The sequence below is a fragment of the Euleptes europaea genome, chromosome 11 (assembly GCF_029931775.1).
Source record: "Euleptes europaea isolate rEulEur1 chromosome 11, rEulEur1.hap1, whole genome shotgun sequence".
NCBI classification, from domain to species: domain Eukaryota; kingdom Metazoa; phylum Chordata; class Lepidosauria; order Squamata; family Sphaerodactylidae; genus Euleptes; species Euleptes europaea.
The window spans coordinates 26267675-26288015 of NC_079322.1; the positions used below are offsets into that span (position 1 = coordinate 26267675).

The 20341-nt window shown below is 43.0% G+C and overlaps 1 protein-coding gene across 2 annotated transcripts in view; it reads right to left on the minus strand.

Annotated features, from left to right (window-relative positions):
• PDCD6IP (programmed cell death 6 interacting protein) overlaps positions 1–20341 on the minus strand; it is a 37317-nt gene that overhangs the window by 15800 nt on the left and 1176 nt on the right. The window contains exons 2-8 of one of the 2 annotated variants that reach the window (XM_056857454.1): positions 15076–15130; positions 14239–14308; positions 10524–10651; positions 8844–8997; positions 7916–8016; positions 5884–6015; positions 63–285 (exon numbers count right to left, since the gene is read on the minus strand). In XM_056857454.1, coding sequence (XP_056713432.1) covers positions 63–285; positions 5884–6015; positions 7916–8016; positions 8844–8997; positions 10524–10651; positions 14239–14308; positions 15076–15130 — 863 coding nt within the window. The remainder of the gene's footprint in view (positions 1–62; positions 286–5883; positions 6016–7915; positions 8017–8843; positions 8998–10523; positions 10652–14238; positions 14309–15075; positions 15131–20341) is intronic. The other variant, XM_056857455.1, reaches the window with a different exon arrangement.

Here is a 20341-nt window from a genome sequence, read left to right on the forward strand (position 1 = left end):
TGTTAAAGTCATATGCTAAATTTTAGCCCGCATATAGATATTAGATGCAATGAGCGTCTTACCGATAAATTTCTGACTCAGAGGGACAACAACTGGAGTAGCTTTCACAAGGCTGGCTTTCCCAATAGGCTCTAGATCTTTAAGATCAGGAATCCTGTCGTGATAGATGAAGTCATTGTCCTTCTTTGCTGCGTTGAGCGCACGGCCGATTTTGTCAGACAAATCTTTTACACTTATGTATTCATCATAGCGAGATGCCACAGTTTTTACTAGATCAGCCGCATGCTAGATTCCAAACAGACAGAATATAAAAACACTCAGCTGCAGTAACACTTGCCATACATAACACACACAAATATGCAATTGTTATGGTATGTTTATGTATGTTTACGCATTTTATGTATTTTACCTATGTTGTAAGCTGTCTTGAGCTTGGTAAGGAAGGTGGCTAATTAACGTTGTAAATAAATAAGACAGGATACAAGTAAGTAAAATGCCCACCAGAGAAGTTTGAAAAGTATCAGCAAGAGGTTTCCTTGAAATATACTGAATAAACTGCAGGAGTAATAGATTATGTAGTTACTGGCATGCATAACTAATTCCTGCTCCACATAATTTCTAGCAAAAGGCTTGATTTTGGTTCTTTTACTGTTTGTTTTTTTTTGCCGTCAAGGCGCATCTGGCTTATGGAAACCCCAGAGGGTTTTCAAGGCAAGAGATGTTCAGAGGTGGTTTGCCACTGCCTGCCTCCACATCACACACTCTGGTATTCCATGGAGGTCTCCCATCCAGATACTAGCCTGGGTCGGGGCTGAGAGTGTGATTGGCCCAAGGTCACCCACCAAGGCTTCCATGGTAGAGTGAGGATTCAAACCTGGGTTTCCCAGATCTTAGTCCAACATCTTAACAACTACACCCCACTAGCTCTCTCTCTCTTTTAAATGCTCGCAGTGTTAAATATCCAAAGCTGCCTGCCATGCTTCCCAAGAGAGACATTCCTATTCAGAACTAGGTTAAATTCCCTCATGCAAATGCTCCATAATAAAACAGTTCTCTTCCTGGAACCTTTGAAGATGCACACTACCTCCAGAACTCATGACTCTCATTATGCTGAAGGGTCAGTTGTAAATTTTATTACAAAGTTCTACTGCTGCTGCAGAATGCAGGCAAAATCCACCTTTTTTTGGGAGGGGAAAAGGAACAGAAAGCATGAAACCAGACAGAGCCAGACATTATTCAGAATGACTGAGCACGTAGAGATTTCGCACATTATCTTTACTGTCATGTCAACAGAGAAAGGCACCTTGAATTCATAAGCATTACAAAGGCCACTGGCACCTTAAGGCAAGAGGTTTGCTATGCCTGGCACGGCGAGGATAAAAAGTGCAGACAGGCATGAAGAGGTTCCGCTGCACCATGTCTTCTTGGCATCTGCTACATCATCCTTACAATGTCCTGCCCTGATGCTACATTAAGGCAGTTTTCTTGAAGGAGGACATAGCTGGGACCTGTCCGAGTGGAATCTGCTTAACTCAGGTCCGTGCCTAGGATATTTAAAGCCCAGCCTATGTTGCAATTTTGATCATGCTCTCACTCATCCTGCCCACATTCTGTTGATAGAGGTTCCGCACATACAGCTGTCTAGGGACAAATACTGGATGCAAGTTTTTGGAGTTACTCTTGGAAATCCCAAGCTCCTTTTCCATAGCTTTTTCCTGGTATTTTTACATTACTACACTAGAAGGTGAATGAGGCGCTTCTAAAGGGACAGTTTTAAGAAGGCCCAGGGTGCGTATGCCTTGAGTGGTCTTAACAACTGACTGGTCTGGTTACAGATAGAGCTGTCGGTTTGGTTTCATCAAAACTGGAAACCGGCCGAATTTCCCCTGGTTCAGCGATTTCCGGCTCGGATGGAGCTGACCGGAAAAAGGCGGGAAAACACGGTGCCGAACTCAGAAAGTTCGGGGGACCGCGGAACAAATTCGGCGTCCCCCAAACCTGCCTTTTCCGGCCTTTAAAGAGCTCTCTGAAGGCAAGCAAACTTGCCTTCCAGAGACAACCTAACAAACCCAGCAAGCGGTGGCCAATAGGTGGCCAAACTGGGTCTTTTTCTGCCAATCAGAGAAGGGATTCTCACATTTGAACCGCTTTGGCTAGAAGAGATAAAACCCCTGGCTGCTAGTACTCTCCTTCCATTTGCTGCTGCTGAACCTTTGGCTCCTGCCCTGAGGTGACAGCTGCCCACTGCTCCTGGCTGGAATTGTACTGGAATCTTGAACACTGTCTCCCACCCTGACCTGACTGCTCCTGCCTGCTGGAAAAGAAGACATCCACAGTTTGACCCATTTTGGGTTTTTTTCTAAAACCTTTTCCCTGTGTGTGTGTGGGGGGGAGGTTAAAGGGGGGGACGTTTATTTGTTCTGCTGGGGGTGGCCTTACAATTTGATTGTGTTTGTGTTCCCTTTGTTTGGGACAGATTTCTGCTGCTTTAGCCGGTTGCCAACTGTACCTGGAGTGATGTTTGTGTCTCTGTCAGACCTGTGTTTGTATTCCCTTTGTTTCTCCCTTTTCTGGTTTGGGGGGGATTTTCCTGTTCTACAGGGGGTGGCCTTGCAATTGGATTACCTCTGTGGGGGATTGGGAGTCTGGGACTGAGATTTCTGCTGCTTTAGCTGGTTTCCAACTGTGCCTGGAGTGAGGTTTGTCTCTCTGCCAGGCCTGTGTTTGTGTTCCCTTTGTTTCTCCCTGTTCTGGTTCGGGGGGGGGGGGGGGTTCCTGTTCTGCAGGGGGTGGCCTTGCAATTGGATTGCCTCTGTGGGTGATTTGGGAGTGTGGGACTAAGATTTCTGCTGCTTTAGCCGGTTGCCAACTGTATCTGGAGTGAAGTTGTTGCTAACTCTGTTTTGATCAAAGGCTTTAAGCGAAAGCGGTGTTGATTAATGAGATCTGTTAGGGAGTGTCTGGACCTACACTGGCCCCTCACATTTAAACCGCAGGGGTAGGGCCGGTCAGCTTCTCACCAACTAGGCTCAGCTAGTTCTTTAAAAGGGCAAGGGATCTTGAATTTTAAATAGATTAATGGGTCAAACAGTTGTTGGGTAGCCTCTGGCCTGTCTTGTGGCCGAGGACAGCTGCTGCCAGTAGATTTAGTCAATGGTGAGGAAAGAGTGTCCATCCTTGAAGAAAACACTCCTCCTGGTTTCTGAGGGAACCACTGTTGGAGCGCAGATTTAGATAGGCTTTGAGGTATCCAAGACATTACTTCCCCCTTTTAAAAAGGTTTAGAAATCCATCCCCAGGGCAGTGTGACAGGTTAAACTTAGACAGGTCTCTAGACCAGGTTCACCAGCTAGTTTTTTTTTTTTTTTTTAAACCAAACAAACCAGAAGTTACTAAAGGTTAGGTTAGGGCCTCTTGTTGTTTGGGAGAAAATCCCTTGGTTGTCTTTGGGGGAGGGTACATAAAAAGTTGTCAGGTCAGGGACTGATCCTAGGCCAGGACAGCTAGCTAGGCCGTTAAAACTTCATCCCCACATTACAGGTAGCCAGGGTTTGGCCCAGGGGAACAATGAGTGGCAGGAGTGCAGGTAAGAGGGGCCCCAGGGGGAAAGCAAAGGAGAAGACTAGAGGGGTGGAGGGGAAGGGGAGGGGGAGGGCTTCGGCTCGCCCCCGACCTGCACTGGGAGTAGCTTCGGAGGTGCCCTCCAAGATCCAGTGGCGGATCCTCTTTCCCGAGGGGGCTCTGGAGCTGCCACCCCTGCTTAGGTGACTGCAGGTGCTGGCACTGGGCGGGGGTCTGCTGCCCCTCAGACTGTCCCTCCTCCTCCTCTTGCTGTTGGTGAGCCTTTCCAGCAGCAGCGGGTGGAGGAGGAGCAGTCCGAGGAGGAAATGGGGCTGAGCTTCTTGGATGCGAGTCTGTCGGAGCTCACCCTCATTTCCAAGAGGATGGTGGAGGAACTTGCACAGTCGCTGGATGCCCAGACGACTTCGCCTGCTCCTTCACACCCCAGCAGTCCTTCCATGGGGAGACAGGAGGAGAGGGTGGAGGAGGTGCAAGAGGAAGAGATGGAGGTGCACCCAGAGATGCGGTGGCCATCTCAAGCCCTTCCCCCGCCGCCACCTCCCCCTGCGTTCTCAAGACACAATGTGTCTGCCCCGAGCACCTCTAGGCAGGCTGTTCCCGAGGCACCCGCAGCGGCCAAGCCGTGTGGGGGCCTCTTCACATCCTCGGTCTGGAAGTACTTCCAGGTGGCAGAGGATCCACGGTTCGCAGAGTGCCAGCTCTGTAGGGCGCGGGTCAGTCGAGGGAGAGACCTCCATCATCTTGCGACCTCCACACACCAGAGGCATCTGAGGAAGCACCACAATACAAACAGTTCAAACCCAACCAGGCATGTGTATATGTTGTAAATTCTATTCCCTCAGGGCATTGTTCCAGGAGACCGATGCCCTGGGGCCTGAGAGGCAGCTCAGGTGTGACGAATGGCTGGCTATCTCTCAGACTGTGACAGTCCTTGAGCCCTTCAAGGAGTGCACAGACACGCTCTCCTCTGACACGGTGACACTGGCTCTGTTCACTCCCATGACGAACATGCTTCGTGCGAGTCTGAACGCATTTCTGGTGCCAGCTGAAGAATGTGCAGAGTTGCTTCCAGCAGTGTGCGCCGTGGTGCGGAGGCTGCAAGACGGTGTGACTTGTGCCTGTCTCCCAGGAGCCGGTCTACATGTTGGCGACCATGTGCGACCAGCGCATCAAGGGCAGCATCGCTGAGCAGGCCAACCAGCTGCTGCACTGGAGAGACGAGCTCTCCCAGCATGTGCAGCAAGTGCAAGCCGAAAGGGGCAGCTTGCCTGGGGAGGGGGAGGTGGCTGCTATTAATTCCAGTGGGCAGGGGGGGGACCCCTTCCAGTCCCCATAACTCCGAACCCCCTGACCCAATCCTCACCAAACTCAGGAGTTCTTGCAAGGAGGGTGCCCCCAAGCTACCCTGAAAGTTTGGGACCTCCACCTCAAAAAATGCCCCCCCCAGAGCCGCGGAAAGCCCCAAATGCGTTTTAAAGGGCTTTAAACAGCCGAATTTTTTTGGGAATGCCGAATTTCCTGCCGAATTCGGCATTCCCGAACAGGGGGGGTTCGGAATTCAGCCGAATCCGACTCCAATCGGGCAGGATTCAGCCGAATCTGAACTGAGCCGATTTTTTTCCCCAACAGCCCTACTTACAGAGGCCTATGCCAGTCTTTGCTATGCACTATTCTCCTCCCAGCTCATCAGCCTGCAAATGGTTACCATACATGGGTAGTGCCACTGGCCAAATTTGTTGGATGGGGTTTAACATACTCTTGCAGCCCGTCTTTGTTTTGGTTAGGGGACACAGCCTCACAAGGCCATGCCTTTATGAATAACAGCTAAGCCCTGCTGACTTACTAATCAGGGTGCTTTGATTGCAGCCCCTTAAACCAACCATTTGTGCTTGAGAACAGAATTATCCACAATATGCTCTCTCCAGCAAATTAGAGCAAACTGAAAAACGTGGGGCCAAGGACTTACTATTACCTCCGGTATAATATAAGCTTGAAAAACCCAGGCGGTGGGGGAGAAGAAAGAGACTTGGAGGCTTTTCAGGCATAACGTGTCACTCAAATGCCAATACTCCATGGACTTTGCTAACTCACACATACATCGGCATTAACCATAACTGGCTACAGTCAGACTTGTCATGAGTCTGAAACTATTAATGCCAGTTGAATGTTTCAGTTCCAAAAAAAAAGAAAATCTACAGAAAAAGTATTTGTATCTAAAGATTTTATGCTAGTACGATGACACTAAGCTCAGACTTTAATTATATTCTCCATTATACGGGGAAAGTTAGGGTGCTAACTCACCTGCAATCTGGCAATTTCTTCACCAAATTTCTTCTGTTGCTTTGCTAGTATAGACTGATGGTACTCTGCATTGGCCTGCATTATACAGTGTTTTGCAGCCAGAACAGGAAACACCTCCTGGAAATAAAAATACTGACCAGGGGAAAGTCCAACCACATAAACCATCACAGACAACATGGGATGCAGGAAGAAAGGAAGAAGAACAGGAAATTAGAGTCACCCAGTTAATGGTTAGGTAGGTTAAGACATGAGGTGTGGTGAACACCATGGGAGTTTGTGTGAATTGCTTGGTGAAAGTATGAGTATTGCTCTGTATATTTCATTGGGGACATTTTCAACTGGCTTAAAGATTTTAATACTTCAGTTCCTGAACGGTGACAGCTTAATTTAACAAGGATTAAGAAACAAAATATGCATTAGAAAGCACAGTGACGATACCAAGATTACACGTTTTAAAACTTCTGCCTGCTTTGGTGAACACCCCCCCTCTTAAATAAAGTTAGGAATCCTGCCCCTTGTGGGATTACTCTAAGATATGCAAATCAGGTCCTTTGGCACAAAGTCTGAGTCTCTCTCCCCAGTTTTTAGGATGCCCATTCATCTTTTCCTTTGGCAAGCAGGCCAAATGGGCTCTCCCCCCCAAAAAAACCCCCCAAATTCCTGTTTTTCCTGACTTTCCCTCTCTTGTGGAACAGTTGCCATGGTTTTAGAGTCCTCAATCATAACAGATAAGAACTCACGAAAGAAGCATAGAACAAGTTTAAAATCTCTGCAAGTAGAAAACAGCGAGAGAACCAGCATAGAACCTTTCCCAAAAATTCTGTTTTTGCCACTTTGCATGTTTTTAGGAGGGGAAAAATGCCAATCTCAGCAACAAATTGAATAATGCTGACCATTATATCACCTTTACTATGCTGCATGTGTAGATCTGACATAAGAGGACACAGAAAGACTATATGCTCTCTTTACTGCACTGTATTCTGAAGACCAAAAAATGCTTAGTTACAGGAAAGCCTAGTTCCACAGAACACCATCAAGAATTATACACTGCAAACAGTGAAGTCCCTATAATCATAGTTTCCCTGGGCCAAGCATCCTACAGGTGTGCCAAGACAGCCAATTTCAACAAGAACAAGTGCAGCTCTGATGCACATTTACCTTTTAAAGTCTACACTAGTCCTACCTAGTTGAGCTGAACATGAAGCGGACCATTTAAGGAAACATCAATCTCTTACCCTTTGATTAAACTAGGAAAGAAGTCGTGCTTTACAAAGGCAGCTGGCTTCACAGAGGAAGGGACAACTGTTTAAACTTAAAGCATAAAGCACAACTGTGTGAAGTCAGCAAACCATCTTTATTAAAGTAGCATGAGATGCATCAAATTATATCCCTAACCTTATGAAATCCAATAATTCCAAAAAAGAAAAACTGTTTACAAAACTTGAGTTTTCCTAGTATCCAAAATGAACTCAACCTCAGTCCAATGATCCTCCAAAATGCACATGAGTTCACCAACAGGGGAGACAATTTTTAAATTTCTGCTTTCACTGCCGGCATTTTAGAAAGCCTTGAGATTGAGCAGCAATGCCCTCATACTGCCACCAAAGCAATCCCAAGATCAATTTCCTTGACTGTGTGAGATGATGGCACAGTAATGAGAAACATAAAAACTCGATTAGAAAGAATGTTAGTTTGAAAACGCTTTTAGTAAGGAAGTAAACAGACCACAGCCCTGCAGAGACAGTCACAAACATTGCATTTTAAAGTTGAATCAAATCAGAAATCCCCTCTGAAAGAGCACCTTCAACATTAAAGCAACAAGCTTGGAACAAATCTGTGTTCTTTCCTAACTCTCTGACAATTTGCAAGTATCTAGATTTCTGTCTCATTACTCCAAGCTTCATAATTCCTCCACCCCCAACTCAGCAAGTATTAAAATTACAGAATGCTGCTGCTGACAATATCAAATACATAACCATGTCAAATCATAATACCATTGTATATTTCACATGCTCTCTTTAAAGTTACAAACCTTGGGTAAGGTATCCTTGTACTGACATTGCTTGAAAGCATCACCGTAATAGTCAGCAGATTGATTTGCAAGTTTAGCTATGATGGCATCTTTCATTTTATCTGAAAAAAAATATAAACCATTACAATTGTAAATTTGGTTGGAAGCTGAAAGTCGTTTTACATATGCAACACAATCCACATTTTTAAATAGAGACAGTCTCACATTCTGAATATTTTCCATGAGAGCTAGAGAAGTACCACTATTTTTAAAAATTATGTGAAGACTGTACTTTTGGAAAGCACACTCAAACCATCAAAATCAGAGAATCCATGATTTCTGGAAAGTGTCTTGAGCAAAATTCTCTCTGCAAATTTCTTCGTCACAGATTTTCAAAGATAGTTTCAGAGGGTAGCCGTGTAGGTCTGTAGCTGAACAGCTAGATTTGAGTACAGCAGCACCTCAGAGACAGACAAGTTTTTAAGAATGTAAGTTTTCAACAAGATTTAGGGTATATGCTTTTGGGATACTCAGAAAATCTTGTTCGTCTCAAAGGTGCTAGAGGACTCGAATCTTGATTTTCAAAGAAAGTTAGACTATATTCTCAACACTTGCAATTATCATACCTCATTTCCCCCACACAGAAGGCAAACACAGCAGAAAAAGCCTCTTCAGATTTTGCAAGCCCTAGTTTTTATCCACAAACTTTAAATTAATATAATCATTAGGGAGCTGTGTATATGCCATAATTCAGACCAGGTACCTCCAAAATGTTTGTCGCCACTAGTCCAAACCACAGATATGTTGCGAAAAACCTATTCGAATCACTTTTTCATCTTTCTATATAATCAGACAAATGTCTTACTTCGAATAGACAGTGGAAACCCTCATAGCATTTTCTATCAAAGTGTAGCTTCCAAATAAGAATGTCAAGTGGCACATGGCATACCTCTGGTCGCTTTTAGAAAAAAGACCTCTTGAGCTTGAGCCAGCATGATGAGACTTAGTGTGCCAACTGTATCTGGGGAGATGTCCACTGTAGGTTCTCGATTCAATGAAGAGAGGACCGTATCTTTAATGTGCTGGAAGGCACCACTAGCAAACTTCAGAAAACAAAACAGAAGTACTAAATACACATCTGACACCACCACACATTTAGACTGCATGTTGTACACTTAGTAAAAAAGGGACATTTGAGCAAGACTAGAATAAATAAAAGACCCTCTCAAGTCAAAGGCTGTAGTTCCTTACTATTTCCAGAGCAAAAGTTACCTAGCAGTTTATCACAAGCCATGGAACATGTTTCATTTCTGGTGCAGATTACTATTAAAGGTAAAGGTCCCCTGTGCAAGCACTGGGTCATTCCTGACCGATGGGGTGACGTCACATCCCGACGTTTCCAAGGCAGACTTTGTTTGAGGGGTGGTTTGCCAGTGCCTTACCCAGTCATCTTCCCTTTACCCCCAGCAAGCTGGGTCCTCATTTCACCGACCTCGGAAGGATGGAAGGCTGAGTCAACCTTGAGCCGGCTACCTGAAACCGACTTCCGTCGGGATTGAACTCAGGTCGTGAGCAGAGCTTTTGACTGCAGTACTGCAGCTTAACACTCTGCGCCACGGGGCTCCTAGATTACAATTAGACATTCTGAAATAGACTTCATGGCCATATAATACACAAAGCACTCAGTTTACCCCATTCTAATAGCACATCAAGTTAAGCACACAGAAACTTATTCTGAACAAGGAAGAATTTGCAAAATCATGCTTTTGTACAGATTGAAACACTTGGATAGCACATATAGGAACGAACAACTCCATGGAAGGGCAAGAATGAGCAAGATAGAACAGCAACACTCATTTCACATTAGAAGAACCACAGTTCTTTTGTATTCTTAATGAGATGGAGAAACTGGTCTTAGTTGCCTACCATTAGCTCAAGAGAAAGATATGAAGTAAAATTATACTTATAAAAATTATTATTTCAAAAAATAAGCTCCCTTAGCAGTCCATAGATGACATTTGGGTTTGGGCGGGCTAAGGTAGGATCTCTACTATCAAATTATTTAGGCCTGCTGAATGATAGTGAGGAAATCAACAGACCCTTCTCCATTTTCCTTAAACAATCAGAGTGCATAGGCATAGCCTCAGATGCTAGGATCCTTTGAAAAGATGATGACAGACCCTTTATATGTAACTGCATAAAAAATTAATACAGTATGGGGAAGAATATAAAGTCTCTGCTACATAACAGATCTCTCTTGTGCATCCTCAGAAGAAGGCCATGCCTTCTGTCTTAATAATACTGAAGTGGACACAGGTCCCTATTGCAAGTAGGATTTCATCGAAAAAAATGCTAAGGATCACACTGCTTAGTGCCCTAACCGCGCAACAGATAGGAAGGCCATCCAGTGAATACATGGCGGGCTACAACTAAAATCCAGGGCTCAGATTAGTGTGTTTGTTATCCACTGCAACTTCATTTCCCTAGCAGCTAGCTTGATACGGATTATCCCAAGCTATCTCCTACAGAGGAAGCTTTGCTGGCCTGAAAGCTTAATACATGGATCTAATACTTCTGTTTCAATACTTCTGCATCAAAAATCTAACAGACACAAAGAGAAAAAGGGTACCTGGTAATGTTTAGCGGCAGCTTTCAATCCTTCATCATTGTCTAGATTCTGTTCTGATGCAATCTGGCTAGCTAAAGCTCCACAATTGAACAGCACACATGTCTTTTCATAGCCCAAACTTGCCAAAGCTGAAAGACAGAATTAACACAAAACAGGCATATCTACAAAATGTTAAGTGGGATGAATGTTAAGTGTCTGAAATAGACAGATTGATGTGTTCCAATGAGAGCATGAATTCATATAATGTACAATTATTTTTGTGCAACGTTTTTGGGAAACCTTGCCTAAACTGTGCTTTGAATATATAAAGACCCACACTTTCTCATTCACATGAACACCATCATGAAAACTTAACCGATCTGTTAGAAAATCAAGTCTGAAGATTATTTCTTGCAGAGATTAGCAGCAATTGGGAGTAAGCCCCATTAAACTCTGTGGTATGATTTCCACATAAACACACATAAGATCAGGCTGCTCACAATGGACAGATAATTGAGTTCAGCACAAATGATCACCTGGAAACTGATTAACCAAGAGTCTGCAACTGACTCGTAATATTTTATGTGTAATAACTAGTTTTAATTCTGCATTATTTTATGCATGAAAAACAAAGAAAGGTCAATGTGCAGCACTTAATGCTGTACGAGGTATAGAACTTTGTTCTCTGTACTGCACTGAAAAGGGAGACATGTTTGCCTTGTTCTCAAACATCTTTTGTATATAAAGTATTTCCTTTCAAATGTTATTACTTTTAAAAAATCTGTATAATTTTGGAAGCTGTTTGCATTTTAATTGATCTTTCAGATGCTCAACACTATGAATTAGACCAGGGGTCCTCAAACTACGGCCCACAGGCTGGATCCGGCCCCTCAGGGTCCTGAACCCGGACCCTCAGGCCGGGCCCAAAACCAGCACCGCGCCTCCCCGCCGGGAACTACGAGCCCCATGATGCAGAGCGGCCCGCCTCCGGATGGAAACAGGAGGGGAGAAAGCCCATTCCCCCTCCGGCTGCATGTCGGGAGCGGTAATTCGAAGCGGCCCTCCGTGGCCTCCGCGCGGGGATGGCCTCCAACCGGCTCCACTTGGGTGCCATTTTGTGACCTGAGGTGGCCGTCACCGTCTCCTCCTCCTTTCCCCTCCCTCCCTGCCTGTGTCCAGCCCTCCAAAAGAGGGAGCTTTTGTGGGACCCTACGGCAACAACACAAAAGGATAAAGTACCAGAAGATTGTGACATTAAGATGGCATATTAAAAATATGGAAAAGGTACAAAAAAAGAATAAGTCCAACTCCACCATCTATAATGTCCCCGACGGAAGCTTATCATGACAATGTTAAACTGAAACCGGCTGTTCACTTTACTTATAACGACATGATAGAGTCTACGGGTGAAATTAAAAGTTTAACTGAACTTCAAGAAAAATTTCAAAAACTAAACTGGCTAACCTATTTTCAACTGAGGTCCAATTTACAGAAAGACTGTTCATATCCTCGGCCATTTCGAGAACTGACAGAGTTTGAGTTGATAATATCCAAGAATGACTCCCATTTATTAGGAAAAATCTACAAACTTCTTTTGAAATACGACACAGAAGAAGAAGAAGTGAAAACGAATATGATTAAGTGGATGCAAAAGTTTGGCGAAATGATCAATATGGAATCCTGGGAAAAGCTTTGTACCTCCGAACTTAAGTACACTGTCTGCCAAGAAGTCAAAGAAAACTGGTACAAAACATTTTACAGATGGTATTTGATTCCAAATATGCTTTCTCAGATGACATCTCCCGGGAAAAAAGGTGTCTGCTGGAAATGTCAAGATACAGACGGTTCCTACTTCCATGTTTGGTGGACATGTCCCAAATTACAACTGTATTGGAAAAAGATTCATCGAGAACTTCAGATGATACTAAAAATGAAGATAACACTAGATCCCAAATACTACCTACTAAGTATGGTACCACCAAACCTGCCTTTGAAATTACATGATGTTTTTAAATATGCTACAACAGCAGCCAGAATGGTTCTGGCAAGAACTTGGAAGCAAATGCACATTCCTGAAATCGAAGACTGGAAAGAAAAACTTTTAGACTATGCTAGTATGGCTAAAATGACCTTTGCTTTAAATCCAAAGCTTAACGAATCTACAGAACAATTCGATGAAAAGTGGGAGTCATTTTATACTTATATGATTTCTAGTTAAGCAAATAGGCAATATTTTACTATATATGTTTTAACCTTGAATTAAGTAAATTTCGGGTCTTCATATGTTATATCTCGAAAGGATAATAGTAAGACAATTTGAATGATATTTTTATTTTACAATTACCTTTTATTTAGATAAATAGTATTGTACTTGACTGATACTTTGGTTGTATTTGACTGAGCTTATATCTTAATGGAAATTGTAATGTTGTTTTTATATATTCAACGATTTACCCTTTCCCTTTTTTTTAATTTTTGTACTCCCTAAATATATAAATAAATAAATAAAAATTTTAAAAAGAGGGAGCTGAGGAGAATGCCGCCAATTGCAGCCGCCGCCGGTGGTTTGGGAAGAAGCCGGAGGCAACGGCTCGCCTCTGGGGCAACCCGCCATCCTCTCTTCCCCCCCCTTCCCCTCCGTCTGGCCTCCTCCCTCCTTCACCTGGTCCCGAGTGCGCCTACTCAGGAGTAAACCGCATTGACTCCCGGTAGAGCTTAGCCCGCCGCCTCCTGTCCGGAGTTGCTCCTGTCTAAGCCGAATTCAGCCAATTATGCACGGGAGGTTTTGCCTTGGATTTGCCGCCCTCATTTAGAATTCTCAAAACTCTGCATGGGGGGGGGGGCTTATTGTTGAGCTTTGAGCATTCAGATGGGAAAAATGTGCCTCTAGAGAGGGGCAAATCCAAGGCAAAACCTCCTGTGCATAAATGACCAAAAATAAGCCCCCATGCAGAGTTTTGAGAATTCAGATAGGGGAAATGTGCATCTAGAGAGCAGCAAATCCAAGGCAAAACCTTCCACGCATAAACATTTCCCCCCATCTGAATTCTCAAAAACTGCATAGGGGCTTATTTTTTACTTTTGAGGATTTGGCTGGGGAGAATGTGCATCTAGAGAGCGGCAAATCCAAGGCAAAACCTTCCACGCATAAACTTCCCCCTATCTGAATTCTCAAAAACTCTGCATAGGGGCTTATTTTTTACTTTTGAGGATTTGGCTGGGGAAAATGTGCGTCTAGAGAGCGGCCCTAGGATAGAAATAGAAATAGAAATTTTTTAAAATAAATAAGAGAAATTTTTTAAAATAAATAAGCCCCATATAGCAGCATGCCCAGGAAGCATCAAGCCAACCTCCTGCAAGACTAGCAACCCGCCCTGCAGCCCACTCCTTCAAACTGACCTTTCCCACTACCCCTCCTAAATTTACGTCTATTTTTATCCTTATTTATTCTTATTTTCCCTCTCCCTTTTTAAATTTAGCCAAAAGCAGGCCCATACTTCCCATTGAAATATTATAAGTTTATGTTGATTAAAATAGTTCTTCATTTTAAATATTGGATTGTTTTATTTTTTGTGCACTAGATAAAATATGTGCAGTGTGAATAGGAATTTGTTCATATTTTTTTCAAACTATAGTCCGGCCCCCAACAGTGTTTGAGGGACAGTGAACTGGCCCCCTGTTTAAAAAGTTTGAGGACCCCTGAATTAGACTCTTATTTTCAAAAAAAGTTACTTACCAAGTTTGACTGATCCACCAAACAATGATCCTTTGTCAAAAGCATCTTTCCAGGTAAAGGTTACACATACCTGAAAGTATAAGAGTAAAATGTCTAGTTTTGAAGGCATTCAGATGCATCTTAAAATGTCTTTTAAGATGAGTATTTCAAATACAGACCAAAACTTGCAATGTTAAGCCAATAAAAATTAAACATTACTAAGGATAACTATATTTCTCTTAACAAAATTTTCTCCAACAGTTTGACAAACAAGAAATATTATAAACATAATACACTGTGCATCTGGGTTCACAACTTTCTCTACAAATGAAGACCACACACAACCCAACCAAACATTTTGTCATAGGATTAAGGACTTCTGCCTGCAGAGTATGATTTCCCCAACTCCCCCCTCTCACACCAGCCCAAAATGTCCCTGGAAATCCTGCTCCTAGGAAAGAAGGACTTCCCAGGAACAGGATTTCAGGCTGCCAAGGGAGGGAAAGAAATTACACTCCACAGGTCCATGGTAACAATAGTCTAGATTCAAACCAAAGGTGAGTCCCACTGATTTAAGAACAAGCTTAACTCTTTCCATGAGACTCCAGTGTTTACCATTGACTAGACAGCGCCCAATCCAAGCCTGCATTTTAAACATCTATAAAATGATTGCTACAACTCTTAGGTAACTTGTCAACAAAGAGCACAAGACTTCATATTCTCACACAAACACACGTGGGACTAGAAAAGCATGAATGAAGCTGTTAAGTTGACTCAAATGGCTTTAACCTCCATTTCATGGACTGGGCTCTCTTCGTCTATATAAAAAGGCAGTGTGTAAAAGATTTCATGAATTACCTGATTTTCAGAAAATGGAAATTTTGGCTCTACAGCACACAGCTGATCATAATATCTGAAATCAAGCAACAAAGAAAAGATTTAAGTATGTACAAAGTTAACAGTAATAACAGCATTCATGGTTAACTGGTTAGCAGCAATACAACCTTTCCTGATATTAGATACTGTGAATCGTTTTAGAGCACAACTGAAAAGATAACACAGCTTTTGAGGGCTTTGTAGACAAAATAAAGATGACATGCACTAACAATTCAGTGCAATGCAGCTAGGCTTACAGGATGCACAGGTAGGCTTGGCTTCAGTACCCACTTTGTAAAATGCCAGGTGTTTTTGGCCTGAAGCAAAGGGGTAACTTTCACAATAGAAAAGTGAAGCAATTGCAGTTCAACACAAATTTTAGGTGTGATGCCTGGCACATTTGGGCTTAACTTTCCAAAAAGAACACCATCCCTGTGTGCAAACAAAAGATAAATGAACCTGGGATAGCTATCTACTCATTAAGATGTGTGGCATTATACTACTATGGGTACTTTATTACTTATAGCCAAGTTATGACCAGTGGATGAAGGACACCCACACAATCACAGATATGGGACTGAGGGCATTATTACTGCCTTAAACATCAGAAAAGAACTTGAGTTCTGGCAGCGACAGACCAAGAAAGGGATATTGGGGTGGTAGTGGATAGCTCAATGAAGATGTCAACCCAGTGTGCGACTGCTGTAAAAAAGGCAAATTCCATGCTGGCTAAAATTAGACGAGGAATAGAGAATAAAACTGCTGATATCATACTGCCCTTGTACAAATCTATGGTGAGACCACACTTGGAATACTGTGTACAGTTCTGGTCACCACACCTAAAAAAGGATATTGCAGAGCTTGAGAAGGTGCAGAAAGGAGCAACCAAAATGATTAGGGGACTAGAGCAACTGTCCTATGGGGAGCGGTTAAGACACTTAGGGCTGTTTAGCTTGGAAAGAAGGCGGCTGAGGGGAGACATGATAGAGGTCTATAAAATTATGCATGGTTTGGAGAGAATGGACAGGAAGAGGTTTTTCTTCCTCTGCCATAATACTAGAACACGGGGTCATCTGCTAAAGCTGGAGGGTGAGAGATTCAAAACAGATAAAAGGAAGTATTTTTTCACACAACGCATAGTTAAATTGTGGAACTCCCTGCCCCAGGATGTGGTGATGGCTGCCAACTTGGAGGGGAGTGGACATATTCATGGATGAGAGGGGTATTCATGGCTGTTAGTTAGAATGGATACTAGTCATGCTGCATACCTATTCTCTCTAGTATCAGAGGAACATGCCTATTATTTTGGGTGCGGTGGAACATAGGCAGGATGGTGCTGCTGCAGTCGTCTTGTTAGTGGCTTCCTAGAGGCACCTGGTTGGCCACTGTGTGAACAGACTGCTGGACTTGATGGGCCTTGGTCTGATCCAGCAGGGCCTTTCTTATGTTCTTATGAGTTATTAAGTCTTAATTGCTTAATTATTATAGCTCTCTCCTAAAATAGAAGACTGGTGACCCAAAGTTCTGGAAAGAGGCAAAGCTTTCCAGCTGTACTACCAGACATATTATAAACACACACTAATGAACTAATTACCCCTTTAAATAAAGCACACCAACTTGACATTAGCAACTGCACCATACATTCTCAATACCCATACTGAATATCTTTCCACCATAACTACTTGTCAAAGTAAATGGATCTCTCATGTGCAGCTTTAAATCCTTCATGGTGAGCTTCCCCCTCACTGGCAGTCTTTAAGCAGAGGCTGGACAAACACCTGATCCTGCATTAAGCAGGGGGTTGGACTAGATAGCCTCTTCCAATTCTATGACTCTATAAGAAAAACTGCAAGTCAAAACATCTATGAATTCATGACGTCCTTCAAATACTTCTTCCTCAATTGATTTGGCATCTAGGTGTCAGCAGTTCAGCCCAATGCAGGTCTGATTCATAGAACATTGATTTTAATCTCATTCAAATCTGTAACATCTTTTATAAGAAAGCACACAATTCACCAATGAGAACTGTGTGTTTTCGTTTTTCAACAAGTTTACAAAAGTATTGTGCTAACACAACCTTCAAATGGTTTTCTGCATCTGTTACATTTGAATCATATAAAATCTCACAAATCAGCTAACACCTCTGAAGACGGAGCAGCCTACACACACAGTTCGCCATCTTCTCCACACCCCATCTTGCAACCCATCTGTTACATTTTAGAAACAAAACTTAAACTTCTTCAAAGAGGTCAAATAATCGTTGCTTATTCTCTGGCTAATGTATTGAAATTATTTTGTTCACAGAAAAGGTTCATGGGCATCAATCATGTATTTAAATGACAATACCTTATCAGGTTTTGTGACTTCCATGATCAAGCTTCTTTGTATAATGGAATTTTCATTTGCACTCCTATTTCATGCAACTTAATAACAAGTGTAACCTTAACTGTTAAACATTTGGATTGGGTTTTTGAAGTGGGGAGACCCATAGAAATTGTAAACATGGGAGGAGGTCATCCTTGGAGTAACAAAGCTCAAAACTGAAGAATGAAGACATCTGATGTGGCTAACCCAGTCAACTTGGAGCATGCCCTCATCATGTGTACTTGGCAGGGACTTTAAAAGGGCCTACTCCCAACTATGCATAAGACAGCAGTCAGTTTTTCAAAAGCAATGCAAGATCTGCACTTTGGAGCTAGAGCATCTAAGTATTGGCATCTACCCAATGTGAAAGCAAGTAACCTCCCAAGTCACTCTGGCCTAGAATGCACCTTCTCTGCTAAATAAGAGTGGTATGTGCTACTCCGACTGCAGATCTTCAGACAAGTTTTGAATGTGATCATGTGTGAAAAGTAATGCAAGAAGCACACCTAAACTACATAACTTTAGTTTGTTTCAACTTAAAGATATAATTAGCACTGCAAACGTACACTATTTTAACTCCAATACACTAACAGAATTCCACAGCTCTATAAACAAGTAATTGTTTAACTTAGCCACAGCTTTATAACCACACAACCTGCTTCCTAGCCCATGGATGTCATTTTTATTAAAGCAGCCCAGGCTGCAGCCCCCAACAAGTGTACAAACTGTGACAAACCCAAGTTTTCTGATATGCAGCATGCTTACATCACCTGAACAGTTCTCCTAAGCACTTTGCCTAGAAGGAACTGTTACTTATACAGGCATACAAGCAGATGATATTAAACAGAATTTATCCCTGCCGTCCTAAAAATTGCTATGATTTGAAGGCAACCTTCCAAATAGCATAATTATCAGATCCCCATTGTCTTACCAGCCAAAACCTATGCAACTACATCTTTGCATATGTGCGAATGCAGTCAAAGGGGACAACACATAAAATTGTGTATGTATGACGAATGCTTATGTTCCCTACAAACAAGAGCCACTAACTTGCTAGAGAAGGAGTAATGATGTTTAGGGAGCAGAGTTTAGAGAACAGGTTTTGCATATTTGATCTGTAAAAAAAAACATGGACTGAGAACTGAGAAAAACCAAGTGTGCGTATAATCTGGCAAGAGCTTGTCATTGAGGTATCAAACCTGTCAAGCTTTCCAATCTAATGGAAGACTCTCTACCACTATCGTAAGTAAGGATGCCAAGTCACTGATGGATATCCCTGGGAGCATTGAGGTGGGGTAAGGGACAAACCTGGTGTTAGCACGTCAGACAATGCACTAGAATCTCTATGGTATTACCAGTTTACAGAGCGTTGGCTGACACACGACTGTCATTTCCACACCCCCAGAGTTTCTCCCACTGGCCAGAAAGCAAGGGTTGGTGTCAGGACCTTGGCAGCAGGTGATGGACACCTGAACTGGGCAAATGGCATCTCTAACCATAAAGTAAGTAGGACAACTTCAGTCCTCATGTAAAATCACTGCACAGAAAAACTGGCTTGCCTACTTGTCAAAGCAAATAACTATCTGGAAAGCTTTAGCAACTTCACACACGTTGCCACTCAATTTATAATTTGTACTACTGAAGACATGCTACACCGAGCTCCTCAGACTGCAAAAGAATCTGAAAATCAGTGCAAGAAGTGTGATGACAGCCAGTAGGACGGAGGAAATTTGGGCTTAAATCTGAGCTAAAGTATGAAACCCACTTGCTTATTTTGAGCCAGTGACTGTCATTCAACCAAACCAGCCTCACAGAGCAGCTGGGAACATAATACAGAACACATATGCCACCCCACATTCCTTGGATGGACAGAAAAAAATTACTGTTTGATAGACAGGCTTCTGTTCAGATGTATCTAAAGAACATAACATGTAATAGGGCAGGCAAAGCCACTAAAGCTCCAGGAAGTCCGCAGAGTAAAGGCACACCCATAACCCTACAGTCACCTTCTGGCGCACAACAATTTCCTGCCTCATTCCTCATTCCTGCAGAACAAACTTCCATCCAAATTTCAACACCTGGAGCCTCACTTTCCAGCTCTATCTCCATCGTCAAACTCTCCACATGCCTCCACCTATTTCAGTCACCCCACAAATTTAACCAGCTTTCCCCAGCCCACATTTTCATGTTCCCACTGACTGTCACTGGGAAGGTGTCCAACCAAGCTTGGCCTAGAGTGTGACGCTATACCCTCAGATTCTTTGCCATCTGTCAGCAATCGTGTCATGTGCAGAAGCTACCCTTTACCACACTTCCTGAACGCCTGTGTCACAAGAGCAAGATGATCCAGTGTTTTAGTCACCCTTTGTACACTCCCTGAGCACAAGCTCAAGACGGTAATGCACCAAGGGGTTTGCCCCAAACCAGCTTATAGAAGGCGAAGACCACTACCCCAATTACAATGGGTAGCCATGTTAGCCTGTCACTAAAGGCACTTTCACACAGCCCGCATAATGCACTTTCAATGCACTTTGAAGGTGGATTTTACTGTGCGAAATGGCAAAATCCACTTGCAAACAATCGTTAAGGTGCAGTGAGAGTGGATAGAATGTGCATTATTTGGGCTGTGTGAAAGTGCCCTAACAGTAGAAAAGAGCAAGAGCCCAGTAGCACCTTAAAGACTTAAACAACATTTCTGGCAGGGTGTGAGCTTTCGTGAGGCACAGCTCACTTCTTCAGATGCAGCTAGAATGTCATTCTACATTCTGAAGAAGTGAGCGGTGGCTCACGAAAGCTCACACCCTGCCAGAAATGTTGCTTAAGTCTTTTTTTATATATAATTTTTTATTATTTTTATAAGAAAAACATAACAAATTATAGATCA